Source organism: Lytechinus pictus, chromosome 3, assembly GCF_037042905.1.
Source record: "Lytechinus pictus isolate F3 Inbred chromosome 3, Lp3.0, whole genome shotgun sequence".
NCBI lineage: Eukaryota > Metazoa > Echinodermata > Echinoidea > Temnopleuroida > Toxopneustidae > Lytechinus > Lytechinus pictus.
In genome coordinates, this window is record NC_087247.1 from 1,380,757 (window position 1) to 1,403,087 (window position 22,331).

General features: G+C 35.8%; 2 protein-coding genes across 2 annotated transcripts in view; both read right to left on the reverse strand.

Annotated features, from left to right (window-relative positions):
• The window catches only part of LOC129257968 (plexin-B1-like), a 69,310-nt gene extending 69,068 nt beyond the window's left edge, over positions 1–242 (reverse strand). The window contains exon 1 of the mRNA XM_064097862.1: positions 192–242. Coding sequence (XP_063953932.1) covers positions 192–242 — 51 coding nt within the window. The remainder of the gene's footprint in view (positions 1–191) is intronic.
• A 2,557-nt stretch (positions 243–2,799) lies between these two features.
• Positions 2,800–8,770, reverse strand: LOC135153485 (plexin-A4-like). Its single transcript, XM_064096123.1, has 5 exons — positions 7,621–8,770; positions 6,353–6,532; positions 5,731–5,856; positions 4,775–4,890; positions 2,800–4,004 (listed from the first exon to the last, which is right to left on the reverse strand). The coding sequence occupies exons 1-5, from the start codon at positions 8,725–8,727 to the stop codon at positions 3,800–3,802; spliced, it is 1,734 nt and encodes a 577-aa protein (XP_063952193.1). The 5' UTR covers positions 8,728–8,770; the 3' UTR covers positions 2,800–3,799.
• Between the last annotated feature and the right edge of the window lie 13,561 nt (positions 8,771–22,331).

Below are 22,331 nucleotides of genomic sequence, written 5' to 3' on the forward strand. Positions count from 1 at the left end.
GCAGTGGATATATCAGACAAACCATGTCATATCTCCTCCTCTATTAAATAAAAAAATACTTTTACTTGTCATGTCCCACTGAAAGAGAGAAAGAAGATTTTGCGCAATCAACCTCGAGATAACACTGCCGACATGTACATGTACAATATAAAACATGAAAATGTACACTGTAGTCTACTTGTACCATTTACCTTTACAAAGTCAAAGGTTCTCTTCTTTGGAACTTTGCCAGCTTTTGTCATTTTTGGAACAGGATTGTAACAGGAAAGACTTGTTGGGGATGCAAAGGAGATTATCCTACAAAATCAATAACGTACTGTTGATCCTCTTTTCATAGACAATTTCTAGACAGACTTGGGAGTAATGTGTGGTTCATAAACTTCAATTACAATCAAAGCTAGACTGATATACATGTAGAAGTGTACTTTATTGACTTGTCCAAACTTTCTGTTTCAGTTTCTGAGGGGTTTGGAATAGGCCTTTCATCATGGCTTGTAATGTAATAAAATAAAAGGCTTCATTTGCACATCTCATACATGTATCTCACTGAATAAGTGACTGGATATTTCAAAGCTATCTACAGGCAAAGATTATATCCTGAAATTCTCAGTTCATTCGTTGCTTCAATAGTGCTTTAATATCAGAGAGAGAAAAAAAAGCAGATATTTTATTTTCATCATGCACCCGATCAAGATTGTTGTCCCCTCATCTGATCACAGAGAACATTCAAAAGGAAATACACTTTTTATAGACTATAAAAAGTTTGATCAGAATACAAAATAGCAAGTACTGCCATGCAACTCAACTTGAACTCGTTATAGTAATATACACTGAAGAGTGCAACTGCATGTTCAGCCTAGAGCAAACCCAAATCGAAAGCAAATTCAATGTTTACAATGTATATTGAAGAGGTGGCAAGTAACTAATGACCATTTTAATCCTTGAGTGCACAAGAATATCAAATACATGTATACACACTCGAGCCAAACAGTGAAATACCTGGTTGCAGTACTAGTATTGGTACCAGTATTATTGTACAGAAACCCAGGATTTTTAGGATTTACCTGTCCAATGTATGTACATGTATATGCACACAGTCACATTGTATGTAATCAATATTTTTCAAATGTAAATTCCTATTCCTACCTGAACAAAATCTGACACAAAATGATAAAGTAATTGAATTTTAAAGTTTAGCAATATCTTTTGAAAAATTTATACAAATTGCAGGGCTCGACACTAGCGCCGGTCCGACGGTCCCAGACCGGTAAAAATCACTGTCGGGCCGGTAGATTTTCAGAAATAGCAAGATTTACTGGTCCGACAAGACCAGTAAGAAAATATCATTGTCGGGCCGGTAATTTTTCCAAAAATAGCAAGATTTATGGGTCCGACATAAACAGTAATAAAAACCATTGTTGGGCCAGTAACTTTTCCAGAAATGGTCAAATTCACTAGTCCAACATAAACATAAAAAATATTCCATGACTCAAATTGCAAACCATTTTCCTCCCGTTAAATTTGGTCATTCACACACAGAATACACACAGAATGAATCGCATGCAATTTTTACTAGGGTAACATACAGTGTACATATGGCTAGCCAGCCACACAGCCCACATGGTGAATTTTCTACTGGCTGCACGAACGAAGCTTGGCGAAGCTTGGCAAACCTCTGGCAGAAATCTCTCACAGAACGGTCAAAATTCACATTTCACACTAATGAAAAGCTCTTATAATGTCCATATTTCCAAAAAATTGGGGTAACTGTCATTTGTAAGCAGTAAAAGGAGAAATTTTCACTTCTGTTTTAGTTCAAAGAGATCGGGTTTCGAGTGATATCGTCTGAATACATGATAGCCCCACATATGCATTTGTGTGTGTGTTGATACACTTGGTTTCTTTCGTAGCTATATCTTAATTGAGCCAAAAAGAAACTGATAATTTATTTATGATAGTTTTAGCTTTCTTCCTCTGTTTTCTTTCTATCTTTCTTTCCTTCTTTCTTTTCAATCTTTCTTTGTTTCTTCCCTCTCTTCTTTAATTTTTTTTGTTACTGTCTTTCTTTTTTAATTATTCTTTGTCTTTCGTTCTTTCTGTCCTTTTAACATTTTTCTCTATTTCTTTTTCTCTTTCTTTTTTTATTTCTTTCTTTCTTTTATTCTTGAGTCCATCCATCCTATATTTATCTCTTCTTTCTTTCTTCCTTTCCTTCTTTTTACCCTTTCTTTCCTTCATTCTTTGTTTCTTTCTTCATTCCATCCATCCTTTCTTTACCATTTCTTGTTTTTTATTTCTTCCTTCTTTCAGCCCTTTCTCTCTTTCTTTCATTCATTCCTTCCTTTCTGTTCTTTCTTTTTTCCCTTCATTCCATCTATCCTTTTACCTTTTTTTTTTTTTTTTTTACTGCTTGCTTCCTTTCCTTTCTTCTTTCGTTCTTTTTTTCCCTCATTCCTTCCTTTCTTTGTCTTTCGGTCTTTCTTTTTTTTCTTACTTTCATCTATTTTACATTTTCTTTCTTTTTTCTATTGCTTGCTTGCTTCCTTCCTTCTTTCCTTCTATCTATCATTTTACCTTTCTTTATTTCTTCCTTCTTTCAATACTTTCTTTCTTTTTTCCTTCTTTCCATCTCTCCTTTTACCCTTTCTTTCTTTTTTTATTGCTTCTTTCCTTCTTTCTGTCTTTTGTTCTTTCTTTCTATATTGCTTGCTTCATTTCTTTCCTTCTTTCTTTCTTTCCTTCATTCCTTTATTTCTTCTTTTTCTTTTGTTCTTTCTTTCTTATTTTTGTTCTTTCTTTCCTTCCTTCCTTTCCCTCTTCAGTTCTTTCTTTTTTCCTTCCTTCACATCTATCCTTTCTTTACCTTTTATTTGTTCTCCCTTCCTTTCTTTTATTATTTCTTCCTTTGTTTCTTTTTGTCTTGCTTTCTTTTTGTCTTTCATTCCTTCATTTTTTTTTGGGGGGGGGGGGGGTAACAAGAAAGGACAGCAAAATAAACTCACGCCTTTTTTTAATGTTTTCTTTATTTTGGGGACCAGTAGATTTTAGGTTCGGACCAGTAAAAAATGGAAAAACTGGGTATCTACTGGTCCGACATGAATAGGTTGGACCAGTAGAAAAAAAGGGTTAGTGTGGAGCCCTGCTGAAATTGTCATGAATATTCATTAGGTGGGTTGAAGGCGTCATGTCCCCACTTTGCATTTTTTGTTTCATTTCACACTTTCATACATGTACATGTGTGTATGATAGGTCTGTCTTGTAACAAAATAAATTGTAACAGTGACCATCATACTTCTTTAATCAGTAGTCGATCCAATATTTCTTTCATTCTTGGGGATAAAATCTGAATAAATATCACTTCATATAATTAAAAAAAATTAAAATAAGTGGGGATATTACAACATCTGCTTGCTCATTGCAAATTCATGGAGACATGCATTGAACTGTTTTACTGAAGAAAAAAAATGCGAAAGTTTAATGTCATTTTAATTCCTTGTCCGAAATTGATGAAAGTTCCAGATTGTACTTTATCTGTTCGAATCATAATATTTTTAGCCTGGTGTACCCCTTTCAACATAGGACTTTATGGGAATTTGAGGGGGTATTTTTAAGTTTTCCATGGCCCTAGAGGACATTTCGAGGGTAGATTCGCCCCAAGCCCCCATGTAACTTTTCCCTCTAACAAATGCGTGCATATTGCAAAAGAGCAGAATATTCTTGTCACAAAAAAATTGAAATCCTGTTGATTCATACATAAGAATATATATTCTTGCCAACACTAATAATTACAATATAGCAATTAATATTGGAGCCCCCCCCAAAAAAACTCTAAAACCGTAAAACCCTGAAGATAAATAAAGTTGACACTAACCTCTTGAGATGGGGAAGACTTGGGGACACTAAAATCCACAGATGTATATGAGATACTGATGCACTGCTGTGAATCATAGGGCAGCCATCGGTTTGAGACATCCCTTTTCTCACATCCCTGATAACGTGTACATCTGAGAGAGAAATAGAAAAAATACTTTGAATACTTCATTTAAAAAATGAATATATATACATAAATTTACTTAAAAGTTACCAATTTGATTTTTTAAATTCTTATTTTGTTTTTATCTCATTGCTTATTCAGAGAGTGTATCATAATATTATAAGCTCAAGTTAAATGGCTTTTAATTTTCATTCACGAATGGCACCATCTGGGGCCCGTTGCATAAAACTTTTTACCTGAGAAAACTCTGGTAAAAACTGGAAACTAAGGTTAGTCTGATTTCTGCCATTGACTTTAACGCAGGGCAAAAACTCCGGTAAAAACAACCTGAGTTTTCTCAGGTAAAAACTTTTATGCAACAGGCCCCTGCTATACTGGGAAAAGTGGGAATGGTATCAATTTCTACAGTACGTTTTTCACTTTCAAACTACAGAACTCATATTCCATCTGTAATTGCTAACATACAGGACCAATAAAAACTATAAAGGTGTCTCCTAAAAAAGACATTGTATCCCTATGAGTTTAGCATCGAATAAACAAAATGGACATCATTCCAAACTCCGGTTTAAAACAAAAACTTTTGGTCTACACTACAGTTGTGCTTTAACTATGGATAGCCAATTGTGACACGTATCTCTACAAAATCAGTTTGTCAGCTCATTTCACACTCAAATCATTCAAATCAAACATATGAATAAAATGCAATTTCCAAATATTTGGCTTCCCATAATTTGAACACATACGCCAGACTTCAGACTGCGGGCCAATATATGTAAATACCTTGCTTCTAGTGTGCACCATCCACAGTACGGGTCTCCATCTCCATCTCCATTGGATCCAATACACGTTTCACAGCTGGTGTACTGACTACAATTGGCCACTGAGAAACGGACAATCTTGACATTTAAAGAAAATCAAAAGGGTAATGTTAGAGCATTAGACCTCCCAAATTAACAGGAATAACTGAACGGATTAATATTGTGTATCCAAAGGATTTACAAAATTTAACCTCGTAATCCCTTTATAAAGGATTAATTAGGATATTTGGTTTGGGCTCTTACTGGAGTCATAATGTCAGAGGTCTAATGCTTGAATGAGTCCACTCTTGAAACCTGCTTTCTTGCTGAAAATCTGGCTTTACAGGGTCATTCCATGGTCATTCAAACAGGCTAAATTAGCTAATATGCTCAGTAATCTTCAGCTGACAAGAATCTTAAGGATATCGAAAGGATATAGAGCGAAGCAGAGGTACATGGGTAGAATTTCTTAAGAGCGGAGGTACAGGTAAAGCCTTTAAGAGCACTCAGTTCTACCATAAAGTGTTCCTGGCTTTAGTGATAAGTGTTGGGTCAGAGTTCTACACTGCACTGGCAGAATGACACAGGTTCCAATCCAGCACTTCTTGACTAATATTTTTTTTTTCGGTTATGAATGAAAACAATAGCGTTCATTCCATTGAAAAATAGAGATATCATACCATCATACAAAATTTCAATAATAAAAATCAAGAAACTAGATTAACTATTCAGTTGGTCTTGCAGATTTAATGGTGAATGGGCATACAGGTAGAAATCACTTTTGCCTCTAACAAAAATGTCACAATTAATTGTCTCTCATCCATCTATACGTCTTCAGCTTCACACTATTACACATTGTCTGTGACAATATCATACATGTAGATGAGTAGGTTAGCCCCCCCCCCCCAAAAAAAAAAAACAACAACAACGACAATTTACCTTTTTTTCTGTGAGAAGATATATTTGATCATCGGTTGGGTTGAAGTATGTATCCTGTTGGATTCTGGTATCTCCTACTTTCAAATCTTCATACAGTCTAGCATTGGTGGAACTGCTGATCTGGACCTTTAATATAATGAGTGTATGGTATTGGTAAAGATATCATTTTGCTTCACCAGGGGCCCGTGACACAAAGCTTAGCAATGATCATAGAACATTTTTCTATGATTGATTGCATTGACTACAACATACAATCAATCCTGAAAATCAAGCGTACAATTAATCGCTAACCTTTGTGTTACGGGACCCTGGTTTCATAAAGTGCATTAAGGCTCAATATTTTGCAGGCAATATTGCACACAAAAAAATAGATTCATTCATAATGTGGCAACTCCAGCCAGCATACAGTAGGTAGATGTTGTGGACACAGATAAATCTAGAGCACCAAATGCTGCATGCTACCTGATGCTCATCAACAATGTTCACACACATGCCCATATAAAATATGTACTGTATAACCCAATATTAGGTGAATGCATATGTGGGCTTAATCGGGAACATGGTAATGATTACCAATGAAAAGAAATCTAGAAAAAAAAATATAAAAGTGCAGAGAACCTACCTTAAGAAGATTTCCATTGCCTGTACCTATGAGGGCTACTGTGTTATCTTCTTCAGTCACTGTAGTGATTGAAGTCGTCAGTGTATCATTAAATGTAATGACAGGATCAACCTCAAGAGGTGTGGTTCCTCTGGCGTACTTGTACCACAATGTGTTACACACGTCAGGGTTGGTGGTAGACTGCAATAAATGACAGTATTGGAATTACCAGGGGTCTGTTGCAGAAAGAGTTGCGTTTAAACGCAAGTCAAAAAATTAATCGCAAGTCCAAAATGTGCGCTGTTGATTGGTTGAAAATCAAATTGTGCATGATTTTTTTCATAATTGCGATTGATTGCAACTCTTTCTGCAATGGGCCCCAGGTCAAACACATGTGTGAATCATCAAGAACTATCAGATCACCAAGAAATGATGAAAAACAGTTATTGATGATTAATAACTAGACAATGTACATTCAAATATAAACTCTTATCTTTGGATCTCTAAAAGATACTGTGTACATTTACATCTTTACCAATAGACCAGTTCGTACATGTAGTTACTTCATGGACAATTTTGGTCGAATGACATTTTATTTTTTCATTATGATAGGCAGATTTCAAAGCAAGATATTACGTAAGCTTGCCTTACATAGCAAGGTGAAGATATTGAATAGACCAGGTGACTAGAATAGCACATCAACGAACAATCTATGATGGTATTTGTTGCGTTTCTACTTTGAATGCATATTAGAGCATGTTGTACAATACTTGGCAAACTGTAAAATATACCAGACATTCGTGGACGCATTGTTTTTTGTGTGGATGTAAATGAAAAACACAATTCAAAAGAACATATGAATAATCAAGACATCGAAGTTGGTGCTTATCTCATTAGATTGTAAACCACCATGTCATTTTAGTACAAATGACCTTCCTCTGATCATGCGAAGAATCTTCTGATCACGCGCAGAGTGGAACTACGAACTGGCTTATTTAAACAGATTTTCAAATTTAAAGGCAATTGAAGTCCTACCTGACATCAAGTACATGTAGGACCTGTACATGAATGTGAATAATCAGAGTATATATAGACAGGAATAACCCTAACAATATCATCAAAATCAGCCGTGAAAGTGACAATGTTTGCTATCTCATGCATGAACCGAACGATCAATCCCACTTACAGTTGAAGTTTAAACTCTGGTAAATTTATTATGATCTAATTAGTCATTAAAATAATATCTAATAAATGCCTTTCTCATGTGGTTTCTATGTGGTTTCACTTACAAAAGAGCTGCATCTGGATTGTAAATGCCGTACTCCATGCATCTCAACATTTCCTTTACTCATACAATCAATCGCTGCCGTTCGAAACTTTTCAATGATATCAGACATCTTGTATATACACATAGCAGAGTTAGCAGGATCAGCAATTTGATCTGAGCGTCCATCGGCCTCGGTAAACACAGCATACAGCAGATGATCATCTTCACTGATGTTGAAAGATTCACGAAGATCTTTCCCAGGCAGACTCACCTCAATGGCCTGAATAAGGTTGTAGGTTCTGCCGTTACCTGAAGAGCACGTCAGCTGAACTTCCGTAAATGAATCTAGGCTGTCGGTCTCTTGACAAACCCTGTTGATCTTAGATATATAATCATGATCTTCCGTTGGATCGTTGCCGATAAGCTGCTGTTGATACGTCACAAAATATGTGAACCCATCCAGTTCAAATCCATCAACAAAATTTAGTGCGAATGAAACCGCTAGTGCATTACCGCTCTGCGCATTGATTTTTTCCTGTAGGGTGAAAGGATTCAGGCCTAGTTTGGTGATGTAGGTGAGAGATTGATCAGGGAACTCCGGACTTACTCCTACGTACATGGAACTCTCGTGGAGAACTGCCACTGCTGGGGTTTGCGAGTTGATCACTATCCTCTTGTACTCGACAGAATTGGATATGTTGGAAAGCTCATGAAACCGACATGTGCGTGAAAAACTCTCACAGCTGATCAGCTTTTCAGTAGGAAGGGGCGCAATGACCAGAATCCTATTGAAGTTCTCACAGGTTTCCGAGGTTGGACATTCTGGTGCAGTACTCACATTCTCCCATAACTTCAAATCTGACTGCAGATGAAACAAGGAATTTTTAGCTCCTATGTAAATATCCCTTGTATGCACATCCACCGCAAGGTGGGAAAATTGTGGATTGTCTTCTCCGCTGGTGAACTCTATGGGTCCATATGCATCCAGAGACCCGACAACACCATTGGGGTGGTGTGAAAAGATGATGAAACATAGAACCATGCTCATGAGCATATAGAGTTTGGTAGTTCTTTCATTGTGTGTTGCGTGTAGTAATAAACTGCGCAGCTCTCTTTGCTCCAGCTCCATGATGCCTTCTAGCACCTCCTCTTGTTTTCTCTGAAGATTGTTTCCTGGGTTGAAAAAGAAAAAAGAACAAACATTAGTTTGTACTGGTTACTCATAGCTGCATGTAAGATGAATGAGATAACTTAATAAGTTGGCCTACATGTGACTCTGCCCAAGTAGAATCTCTTGGGACCAGAGAACTCTGTTGGACTTTTAATAGGTGAAAAGCTTTTTGATGTGCATATATTCTGGTATGAAATAATGTTTTGGCAATTATTTGCCTTATTAAAGGAAGGTCAACTTTAATATGCAGTCTACGCTATTAAAATGCACAATCACGCATGTATTAAAGTCTTACATTGTGAGTTACATGCACTCAAATGGTTGAACAAAGAATTATACATTATCAAGAATTTTTGAATTTTTATGATAAAAACTGATTTTGGAAAATTGAGAGTAACAAATTTGGGCCTGTAGGTTATAAAGGGGCTAACACCCTACTTTTAACATCAGGTACAGAGAGATACATGTACATGTATTTTATGTCCACTGAATGTACATGTACATGAGCAAAATTGTTTTTTCTTATTTGGTGCTCAGATAAAAATCTGTGTCCCCTACGGTAGACGTACGAGTAGAAAAAAGCCGTTTTTACTTTTTACATTTTTGGACAAGATCTATACAAATACATGTACATGTGTGGTTTTAAATAAAAATAAATAAATCAGCTGTTATTTACTCGCCATGCAGGTACCTCAGGTGAAATGTGACTGCAGCATAATGCTCTGTTTTGGGATGGGCATTATAACAAGAAAGTAAATCTGATCATTTCAAACGGAAAAGTTAGTGATAAGCCAGGGTGACACTGGCTGGAAGGATACGGTCATGATACATGTATCTCCGTGCATACAGTACATACATCAGCGCGCGACACTGGCACTCGTCCGACGGTCCCAGACCAGTAAGAATTGCTGTCGGACCAGTAACTTTTCAGAAATAGCCAGATTTACTGGACCAACATAACCAGTAGATGATATTTTCTCCTCTTTTGTAAATCACAAAAATGGCTCTCATGAATAATGTTGTGTGTGTGTACTGTTTGTATAGGGTTTTTTTTTTGGGGGGGGGGGGGCAAGGGGTAATAAAGCAATAAAAGACAGCAAAATAAACTCATTTCTTTTATATGTTTTTCTCTACTTTTGCGGACCAGTAGACTTTAGGTACGGACCAGTAAAATTGGAAAAACTGGGTATCTACTGGTCCGACATAAACAGGTTGGACCAGTAGAAAAAAAGGGTTAGTGTGGAGCCCTGCATACATGTAGGCAGCGATTGAAAATCAACCCCCCCCCCTTCCCCTTCCTTGATGTCCAACTAGTATACATGCAGATGCTTCAGAGAAGGTCTCAATGAACCAATGTATAATATATACAGCACAGTAGTTCCGGAACAGTATCGACCTTGGTCATCAACTCACACATGTTCATAAAACAACAGAACTCAGTGCATGAGCTTTAAATCAGTCACATGTCGTTTAATGTTTGTCAAAGAAGTGAATTGTTTGGTATTGGCCTACATGTACATGTACATACACCATGGAGTTAATACTGTTTTACTCTGATTGATAAGTCCATGGATATTTTTGCAAAAATTGTACAAACTGTGGTTACATTTATTTCCCCATTTTCAAAAAAGTTATATGGCATTTTGAGAAATTCCAGTGAAATACTGTATGAGAGCTTGTGCTGATCACAAACTTTCCTTCATGTACAGTACAGTGCACACATAATGCATAGTCTATGGGATTTTTTAAAGACCCCCCCCCCCCTTCTTTCCCCGCTACTTAACAAACATCCCGATTTCTTGTTATTCAAACTGACTTGATTCTAAGAACCCGGAGAACCCGCCTGGGATTCAAAGAAAATTCCAAAGAAACAAACAAACTCGCAAATCATATCCACCTGATGGCTTTGACCTTATTTCTCTGTCAGTGGGTAATTCCACAAGTCAATGTAAATGACCCTATGATCAGGATCTATATTTCACCCCCCCCCCCAATATACTTGTAGGTAAACAGGTCTTGTAGGCTCCCTATAAAAGGGGAATACAATTTATATGACAAGTTGTTTTAAAAGAAAAAGAAAAAGAAATGTACAGATGAGTGTGGATCGGAAATGAATTCCACTTTTAAAAGTTTTGATTTTTTTGGAACGTCAACTCTTTCTTCAAGCATCAGGTCAGTACTATGTACATGTAGTATTCTGGCTTATTATAATACACATGTACATGTAGGCATGTCAAATAGGTGTTTTCAGACTGTTCAAGAAGGAATTCTCTATAATATCAGAAATTTTACTCTGTCTGATGTACCCCGAGTCCCCATCACAAAATACCCACTTTTTTGGCATTGTGAAAATGAATTACTTGTCATACACAAACTTGTACTCCTAGCAAAATTACGAAAAATTCGCAGGACGTGGGTGCTGTAAAATAGGTTGTTTCGCTGAGCTGGCAATTTTGATTCACATGCCTGTGACTTCTGAATTGACCTGTTTCAACATCTATAGACACTCTTCTCAGTGTGAAAATATTTTACAAAACCATGTCATAAACTTTTAATTTCTTGAAAATTGATTTTTTTTTTTAAGTGAAAATTGTGCTTGGACTGAGGCAACTTTAATTACAATTAGTCTACACCCGCCACATTACCACCTGAAACCACCAAACCAAAAGTTGATTTGAGTAAAAATAAAAAAGTGTGATATTTTATTAAATTTAAAATCCGATGTAAAATAAGAAACTAAAATAAACTATGCACTGGCCTGTTATTTTGGAAATTTGTCTTTCATAGATCAATTTGCAGAACATGGAAAATTGATTTAATACAATTCAAAAGAAATGGTGAGTACTGTAGGTGACGTCATTGTTTCCCTCTTTTGCATATTGACCAAGTTGTCCACAATACATGTAAATGTGCATGTACAACTGTTTTGTAAAATTCTTCCTTACTTGCTTTGCAGGCCCATCACATATTTTTACATTAAATTTTGATACCTTGTTCAGCACCATGCTTGTTTGTTTTTTCTTATTTCATTTAAATGAACTTTTTGATCTAGTGAACTTCCCCTTTAAATAGAACATACATGTATATTCAATTTGAATTGTGCCTGGAAAACACCTGCCTGCAACTACATTGTACATAGTGCCCCCCCCCCCAATCTCTCCTCTGATTGTTCATCCCCAGCAGGTGTACAGTATGAACAATCACTGAAGTCTGCATTATATTGGAATGTCTAGAATTAGCTTGTACTTTGTAACCTCCTGGAAGAAAAATATTTGAAAGAGCGGCCCTGGGTCTCTTTGAAAACCGTCTGTCATTATCATTCAGAAAGAATTGTGTTCATCCATTGTTAAAATCTATTCTCATTAGCACAGATTTCATCAACCTTGAACTTATTGACAAGATTCAAGCTGAATGATAGTGGTGACTACACTGTACTTTTTGAAAAGCCAAGCTAGTCTAGTCTATGTCTGTGTCAAATAAAATTTCCTGTGAATGCATTCATCTCAACCCCCTCTCCTTGCCCCCCCCCCCAAAAAAAAAAAATAATCATAATTTCATGTACACTATAATTACATTGACACAATTCTCTTTTACAACAAACTCTGCATAATTGCACAGGATCTACATGTACATTGCAAAGTGAAAATACCTGTAGGCCTATTACGGGTATTGCTTTATCTTCAAGAAACCATACATGTACATGTCTACAAACTGTTGAACACATGACAATGGTCAATTTATGCTGGCCTTCATCACATGAAAACACGTACGGTAACATTGCAGGGCTACAAATGTACTATACATCGTACCATGGACCTACTACATGATCATACCAAGGATATTACCTCTTGATGATACAGAATGTCTACAGGTCTTTTGGCACCAATATGAAGTGTGAGCATGTGTACATGTACAATGTAGGCCTAAATGTAAATAGGATTTAAATTCTCTTTGCCTGAATCACCATGAATCCAAATTTAGAACAGCCTTATCAAAAAGAAGGTAAACTTCAAAGTTTTCATATTGTATTTTGTAAGCACGAAGTTCCTATGCCTACATTATGTATTTTCCTACATTACATGTATAGGCAGGCCTACATGTTTATCAAACTGACAAGTGCAAGGTAAATGTGCAACTTCAAAATTCAAAACTTCAAAATTCATTATGAACATGCCCAATTAATGGAGACAACAATGATGATTTACTGAGAGCAAACAAGACGCTTGCACAATACACACTTGGGGAATTCCAAGCAAATCACGATAACAAGTAGACCTACATACTGTACTGCATTATAGGTCCCGGTGGGTGTACAGTATATAGTCTGGAAAAATGATATTCTTTAAAAATTATGTACATGTAGGCCGACATGTGTTCCTTTTATAGGGTTTTTAATACAACATGTTTAGGCATTGTAGGCTGTTAAGGCTTTTTAATACAGCATGAAATGATCACGACTTTCCAAACCAGTACCCACAGATCTACATGGACATAAATTTTAGTATATCATGAACATTGTACAATCAACAATTGAAAATTGAACATTACAGTATTAGCCTACATTTTTGTGCTTAAATGTTCCACTACTTCATGACTTACATACATGTAGTACACACTGCATATAGGCCCTATTTTTCAAGTGCATCAAGAAAAAGAGAATATGATATGAAATGGTTTGAAAAGGCAAGGCTGAACATTTTTCATTTCTTTTTTTTTTATCTACCAAATCGAACAATCTTTATGAGTAATGATTTATATTATAGTTTCACAGTAAAATGTAGGCTTACATCTAGGTCCTGTACATGTAGATGATGTCATACATTGAACATCCCCCACCCCTCCAACAAAAAAAGTTGAGGATGATCTCCATTCTTCAACAAGTTAACAATTGTCCAAGATTTTCGAAAGTATGGTTCTGACTTCTGAGGCACTCTTGCACATGAAAATGAGATAGGCCTAGATGTTGAAAGTTCCATACATTTGTAGGCCTTCATGTACATAAAAACAGTCTACAAATGTTTTTGACAAGGCTTATTATATTCACTCGCGTTCGTAATCACTCGCGTCGCGTTGGTAATCACACGCGTTTTTGATTTTTGGCGATTTTTTTTTCATTTCGGTGCAATTTTTTTTTCTAACGGTGTCTTCAATGGGACAAACACGCTGGGAAAATAAAATGAAATTGAAATTCGAGTTTCGTTTTAAGCCGGCAAGTGCCTTAAATAAGATGTACTCGACTACTGTTTTAACATAACAAACAATTAAGCAAATCAGCCATGTGGCTCAACTAACTTAGAAAGATCCGGACTTCTACTGTGTCTTATACGAGGACTCCAAGTCGGAACTTGCCATATCTGCCACATCGATATTACATCGTATCATTCCCATATGCGGACATGCCTGCATGCAATGGCCCCAAGGCGGCCGGACCCGGCCGCGGTCGGACACGACGTGCATCGGTAGCATGGAGCAAGCTTACGTGAGTCGAGCTGAGTTAGATCCCACGTTATGTATGAGGCGCCGATTGTACCAATATTATATAGAACAATTATTTGTTATATAATCATTATTCATTAAATAATAACTATTATTTATATAAAATTTACATTCTATTTATAAATAATTACTATTATATAAAATAACATTTCTAATTATTTATATATAATTCCAAGTAATACTTCATTATTTGTAAATAATAATAGTTCGACATTCTATTATTCATAAATAATGATTATTTGTTTTTCATTATTTATAAATAATGATTATTTGTTTTTCATTATTTATAAATACTGATTGTTTGTTTTTCATTGTTTATAAATAATGATTATTTCTTTTTAATTATTTGTAAATAATGATTTTTTTTTTCATTATTTATGAATAATGATAATTTGTTTTTCATTATTTATGAATAATGATAATTTGTTTTTTTCATTATTTATAAATAAATAATGATTATTTGTTTTTCATTATTTATAAATAATGATTATTTTGTTTTTCATTATTTATAAATAATGGTTATTTGTATATGAAAAACGATTATTTGTATATAATGGCAAACTGTAAAAATCGTTTATAAATAATGATTATTTATAAATAATGGGATATTCAAACAAAAATGTTATTTATAAATAATGAAACACGATGAATTTTCATTATTTATGAATAATGGGAAACTCAACAAATTATTTATAAATAAAGAAATGTGCACTGGCATCGTTAATAGATAATTATCATTTACAAATAATAGAAAACTCGACAAACTTATTTATAAATAATAAAAAAACGAATTGCATTTATTCATAAATAATGAAGTATGCAGTATCATTATTTATAAATAATGAAACGCAAAAATTATTATTTATAGTTAATGAAAAACAAATAATCATTATTTATAAATAATGGAATGTCGAACTATTATTATTTACAAAGTATGAAGTATTACTTGGAATTATATATAAATAATTAGAAATGTTATTTTATATAATAGTAATTATTTATAAATAGAATGTAAATTATATATAAATAATAGTTATTATTTAATGAATAATGATTATATAACAAATAATTGTTCTATATAATATTGGTACAATCGGCGCCTCATATATAACGTGGGATCTAACTCAGCTCGACTCACGTTAGCTTGCTCCATGCTACCGATGCACGTCGTGTCCGACCGCGGCCGGGTCCGGCCGCCTTGGGGCCATTGCATGCAGGCATGTCCGCATATGGGAATGATACGATGTAATATCGATGTGGCAGATATGGCAAGTTCCGACTCGGAGTCCTCGTATATAAGACACAGTAGAAGTCCGGATCTATTCTAAGTTAGTTGAGCCACATGGCTGATTTGCTTGTTTGTTATGTTAAAACAGTATGATACGATGTAATATCGATGTGGCAGATATGGCAAGTTCCGACTCGGAGTCCTCGTATATAAGACACAGTAGAAGTCCGGATCTATTCTAAGTTAGTTGAGCCACATGGCTGATTTGCTTGTTTGTTATAAATGTTAAAACAGTAGTAGAGTACATTTTATTTTAAGGCACTTAATTGCCGGCTTAAAACGAAACTCGAATTTCAATTTCATTTTATTTTCCCTGCATGTCTGTCCCATTGAAGACACCGTAAAAAAAAAATCGCACCGAAATAAAAAAAATCGCAAAAAATTCAAAACGCGAGTGATTACGAGCCCGCACGCGACGCGAGTGATTATAAACTGCCTTTGACAAAGTGCAATGCCCTACATGTACCAATGGAAATGGACACAAATGAAATACTTCCATTCCTTGTCCAAACAGGATATTGGGTTGACCCACAAAATGAACAATACTAGTGCTTATTAATTATATGATCAGCAGGGGGCATTTCATACTGATCACGTCAAGAGTTTTATATAAACGTTGGCCTAATCTCTCTTCTGAGATGGTGCTACATGTCAAGTACATGTAGGCCTTCATGTAGGGGAGAGTGGGGGTAATTGAGGCCCTGGGGTAAATAAGGCCCCCAGGGAGTTTTTTAGTTCACTGCTCGCGTATACCAGTATCAAAGGGATTGCTGTTTGCATGGCATTTGAAACAGTTCCTTAGCTCATATCTTGACACATGGTTCAATGTACAAGTACATGGCAAGGAGGAGCGCAAACCTAGCAGCACCTCAAAATCAAAATTTCTACTAAAAGTTAAAGGGCAAGTCCACCCCAGAAAAATGTTGATTTGAATCAATAGAGATAAATCAAACAAGCATAACACTGAAAAGTTCATCAAAATCGGATGTAAAATAAGAAAGTTATGACATTTTAAAGTTTCGCTTATTTCTCACAAAACAGTGATATGCACAACTCAGTGATATGCAAGTGAGACAGTTGATGATGTCACTCACTCACTGTTTCTTTTGTTCTTTATTATACAATATTTCAATTTTCTTAGATTTGACAATAAGGTCCCTCTTGGTTGGACCACAACATGTTCAAACAATGGTAATTCCACATGTTCATGGAGAAATGATACATTGTTTCATATATTTCATAATGAAATACAAAAGAAATAGTGAGTGGGTGATGTCATAAGTCCCCTCATTTGCATACCGACCTGGATGTGCATATAACTGTTATGTGAAATTAAGCGAAATTTTAAAATGTCATAACTTTCTTAATTTACATCCGATTTTGATGAAATTTTCAGTGTTATGCTTGTTTGATTTTTCTCTTTTTATTCAAATCAACTCTTTGTTGGGGTGGACTTGTCCTTTAAGTAGCATCGCTGGTAGAGAGGCAAGTACAGTACCCACCCAGGTATTAACTTTTGTAAGGCATTATTATTGCACATGCCAGTACTACATGTACAAGTATGTATAGTAAAATTCACCACTTTCCCTCTTTCTGACAATAATTTTTTCCATGATTGGATAGGGTTAATAAATCGTTAAAATGTGGGCCTTTGGGAAAATAATCAAATATTGTGATAGCTAAGTACATGTAGTAAATGTTCAGTGATTTTATCAAACCAACTGAACTATTTTTACATTGAATAATATACATAGTACATGTATATAACAACACAAAATGGCTTTAAATCAAGGGGCCTCATTTGCCCCATTTCGATGGGGCAAATAAGGCCTCCTGACAACAATGTTTAATGCTCTTTAATACCTGTATGCAAATGAAATGAGATTGATTAGTTCTCACTCTGCCGAGTGGATTTGGCGCATTAAAAATCACATATATTATTATTATTATTATTATTATAATGTAGGTATATTGTAGTCTAGACCCAGTATGAGACAGTCCTGCTATTTTTGGAATTAAAATATGGAAAATGCCTTATTTACCCCACTCTCCCCTTTGTACAGTGAACATAGCTGGGTTTGAAGATTTTCTTTACATACAACTTGGTTAGAGGTGCACTGGGTCACATCTTTTGGATAGCATGCTGAAGTTGATCTCCAGACATAAATGTAAATCTCAAATTGAAACAAATCTGTTAACACCCTGAAACATAATATACTGATGTACAGTAAGATAGACAAATGGCAAAGGAAAATCAAAACATGCCACAGAGGGAAAACAAACAATTGTCTAGTGTCTAGCCTACAGAAGTATTTAAGTACAAACTGTCCACATGAAGCAGTAGTACAGCCTAACGTCCTTCTTCCCCCGATTGTTTGGGAGTGAGCCTGCAGGCTGCGCTCCAGTGTAGGCCTACATCTTTCTGCACTCCCCTACAGGAGATCAATGCAGTGAACTTTGCACGAGAGACTCCCCGAGGAGACAGCTGCCTCACTGACAGTCTGTGCAGTGCAAGCTTCAACTCAGCAAACAATCACATTCCCTTGCTTACTCATGAGACTTCTATTTGGTAGACGAATTCCAGCCCCCTTTGGAAAATGCATAATGGGTCTTTTTAGGCAATAAATATTGTCAGTTTATCCTTTTACAATGTACATGTACATGTACATGTACAGTGTACATCACACAAGTTCACAACAAAGCTTTTTGTGGCAGCAAAGAACCCTACATTTGCTACATGTACATTGTAAATTAATTTTCAAGAATACATGTACATGTACTAGAATAAACTACAGAGATTTCTGTTTACTTTTAGGCCCTATAACAAATTTGAACCCATTGCAGCTGCATGTAAGGTAAATATCACCGCACCAATTGCACAGAACAACAAAAACAATAATTTCCAAATGGATTTTTCTCTCTTTAATATACTACTCTATCAAACTGGAGATTATTTTCATCAAAGCTTGAATTTACCTTCAGGTACATGTAAAATGAAAAAGATGGCAATCTCATAAATCATGTGTTGTGCACAAGTTTTATTCAAAAGCTACATGTAGTACATGTACATTGTACATGTAATATGGATAAACTCATTTGTGTGTGTGAGTGGTTCCTGACAAACAACAGTTTATTAAATATTTTCTTTTCAGTTCTAAAAACAGAACCTTTATAATTATAGTGCCATTGACTTGACAAGATGGTGAGATACTTTACATAAAATCCTTGCCAATATAGCCCTACATGTATATATCGAAATTTCAAATCTATTTCAAAATTAACTTTGCCCTTTACTTCATGTCTTGCCCCTAAAACTTTAAGACTCATTACGCCACTGACCCTCCCCAAAAAAAACTATTAAAAAAAGAGAACAAAAGAGTCCCCCCCCCCCAAACAATACTGATCGACACCCATGACTTGTATAATTATGCTACATGTATAACAAAATTACTTTGAATTCTATCAAGATAATGAAATATGGCAATTGAACTTTTTGTTGCCGTACATGTAGATGGCACTCTTTATTATTGATGAACAAAAACCAAATCAGAGAATCGATGTCAATTTTTATGTTTGCGGTGTGAAAACCAAATCACAGAGTGGACAGCGAGTTGCGATTTGCTTATCGGCATTTTTGAAACAGGACCAGAGCTGAATTCCGTTTTGACTAAAACAGAAAAACCGACTCATTCAGGCGTGATTGCTCATGCTCCCTATAGAGTTGGGTTGGAGTAGAGATAGATCTACAGGTATACATCTCTTATGGGTTGGAGGGTGTGTGTAACCCACAATGGCTATTCATGGAGTAGATACATCCACCCCTGTGCACTCTTCCATGCACGAGCGATCAACAAATGAGTGCTGCATTGTCAGGCCAGAAAATTCGGCCATTCGTTAAGGAGTTATGGGTAATTAAAGATCAAATTTTTAAAACGCATTCTGCCGCATATTTGTGATGCCTCAAAATTTTTGCGATAAACATTTCATGTTTGAAAATTGCTCCACGTCATTCCAAGAATATTTTCCCTCAAGTCTCACGCAACTTTTGAGTCCAAAATTATGGTGCTCGGGTATGTGGTTTTAAAATTACAAAACATTTAGTAGTACATGTCAGCCCCAAAATGCTGAAATATGTGATTTAATTTTCAAAATCGAAAAAATATGTACATGTAAGAAAACGTCTTTGATATCAGTTTTTTTTTTCTAATTGTTAGAAATGCCATGAAGAATACCTACGGCAAAAATTAGCACTCTACAAGCTTTAATTACAGAAAATATGATTTTATGAATAAATTAGCATATAATTATTTCATATTAAATGAAGTATATGTATGTAAATATATATATTCAGTGGAGTTTAGCTCTACAATCAAGTACATGTAGTTGATGTCATTTTCTACAATCTTTTAAATTTTTGTTGCCATATCATGATCTTTTGCAGAGAAATGGGGGAGCATTAATATTCATGCTAATTTATTCATGAGATTACTTATTTGCATGTTGCACTGTACAGTACATGTACCTCCATGACTCCAGCAATGCTGAATGTGGATATGCTGTGTGTGCATGTGTCATGTGATCACGAGAGTGGCTGACTGATGCAAGTACAAAGTGGGAAGATTCAGGCTTTATGCGTGAGGAGGGGAGAGAGCCGGGGAGGGGGGGGGGGGCGGAGCAAAATATGAAATATGGTTTTGTGTATGTTGTGTGTACCTCGTTGTTACTATGTTATGCTTATGCTCTATTATTTTTTTTTTCTTATGTTTCTTTGTGTTTTTATGATGATCCTTTAATGTCAGGATTTTATATCAATAAGCACTATTTGAAAAATTTAAATTTGTATGACTGTGTATTACAAGCTGTGTAAGTTTTTTTGTTCAAAGGCTGCAGTAGAGGCGGGTTCAGGATATACCTGCATGAAGGGGGGGGGGGGGAGTAAAAAAAAATGGACCCCCTAAATTTTCTGTTGATAACCCCTTTTTTTCCCCTTGTCAATTTTTTTCCCTGGGTCCCCCCAAAATTTTGGTTGATAACCCTATTTTTTTTTCAGGTGGACCCCCCAAAATATATTTTTTGGCTTGCCGCCACCAATAAGAGGGGTAGGGTACACATGTAAAAGCAGCATTTTACATTAATTTTTTTTTATAATGGCTCTCAAGGGGGTGGGTAGGATGTGCCCCCCCCCTTTGGATCCTCCTCTGGTCATGTACAGGGCATGCGTTTAAATTGGGGGTGCCCGGGGGGGGGGGGGTGTAACTAACCTCTGGTGTCAAGGGGGCACAGCCAGCCCATGCCCCCCCCCTTGAGAGGCACAATTAAAATTTAAATGCTGTGAAAACTTAAGTGTGCCCCCCCCCCCTTTGAAAGTGAGGACTTTTTTTTGCTTGTCAGATTTTTTCGTAGAAGAAATGTACTTCATTTTTGGTTGAAAACATTTTTTTTTGCTTTTTCCTCGGGAAAATGTGCCCCCCCCCCACCCTTGGAAAATCCTAGATCCACCACTGGTGTCAATACTATGTTTGAAAAGAAACACCCCTTCCATCCCTGATGTAACCCATTTGTTGTCAAAAAATATATATTGTATTTGAAGTGGGGGCTAGCTGACATACCCCCTTTGTCTCCTTTGGCTTCACGCCTGATGATTGCACATGACTTGTCATTGTATACATGCACACACACACACGCTACGTGTAGATTACGTGTTTCACCGGCGACGTGACCACTGCACTTATGGGCAGCCAAAAGGGTCAAAATTAATAATCTCAAAAATAAAGAAACTCTCAGAAATATAACATTCAGAAATAAATAAATTACTTTGGACGACTAGTAAATACGTCAAAAATAAAGAGGCTGCATTTATTTATGAAAGACTGAGATACTACATTTATTTCTGAGAGTTTCTTAATTTTTGAGATTGTTAATTTTGGCCCTTTTGGCTGCCCATATGCACCAGCTAGCGACACACAGTCACGTCACAGAGCTCGATCGCGATCCGCTCGGTCTATTCACATCAATTCACCTCATCACTGCACAAGTTCAATGCGACATTTGTTATTCATTAGAGGTACAAATTGTTATTTATATCAAACAACCATTTCAAAAGGGTAATTATTAATGCCAGTTCATCCTCGCTCAAACTTAATATGATTCATTAGTCCGACATCGCCTTGAGTTTTAGATTTGCGGGCAATATGCGACACATTTGTGAACTCGGAAAATAACCATCGCCCGAAGAAAAAACCTTCCCCAATTCATACATCGGCATCAAGAAAACGTCGCCTGAGAAATAAAAGATAAATAAAGGCCGAACAAAAATTGTAAATATTCATGAATTATGCAAACAAAAAATCATTTCAAAAAACACAATTTTACTTACTTGTTTCGTATTTCCAGCATCAAAACAACTTTTTGAACTCGAAATCATGTTCGCAAAGAAAGAAATTTGATGTTTCATCGAATGGCGATGATATGAGAGAGAAAATAAAACCCGGAAGTCAAATCTTGCAAAACTCGATATTTTCAAGATGGCAACTTTTTTGGGGATGTACGAGTGACAAGATCGTCTCTGTAAAATTGATTATTATGGACCTCAAATTACATGATGTAAGTTTTAAATGTAATATCATAAATAATAAAATGTGTTTCCCTTACAGTTACATACCATTTTATTTTTTAAAAAGTTTGACTTTTTTAGAAAATGAACTTATTGATCTCGCCAATTTAACACGGTGACAGATACGACAGTGTCGTAATCTCGAACCGGCTGTGATAGCTACAA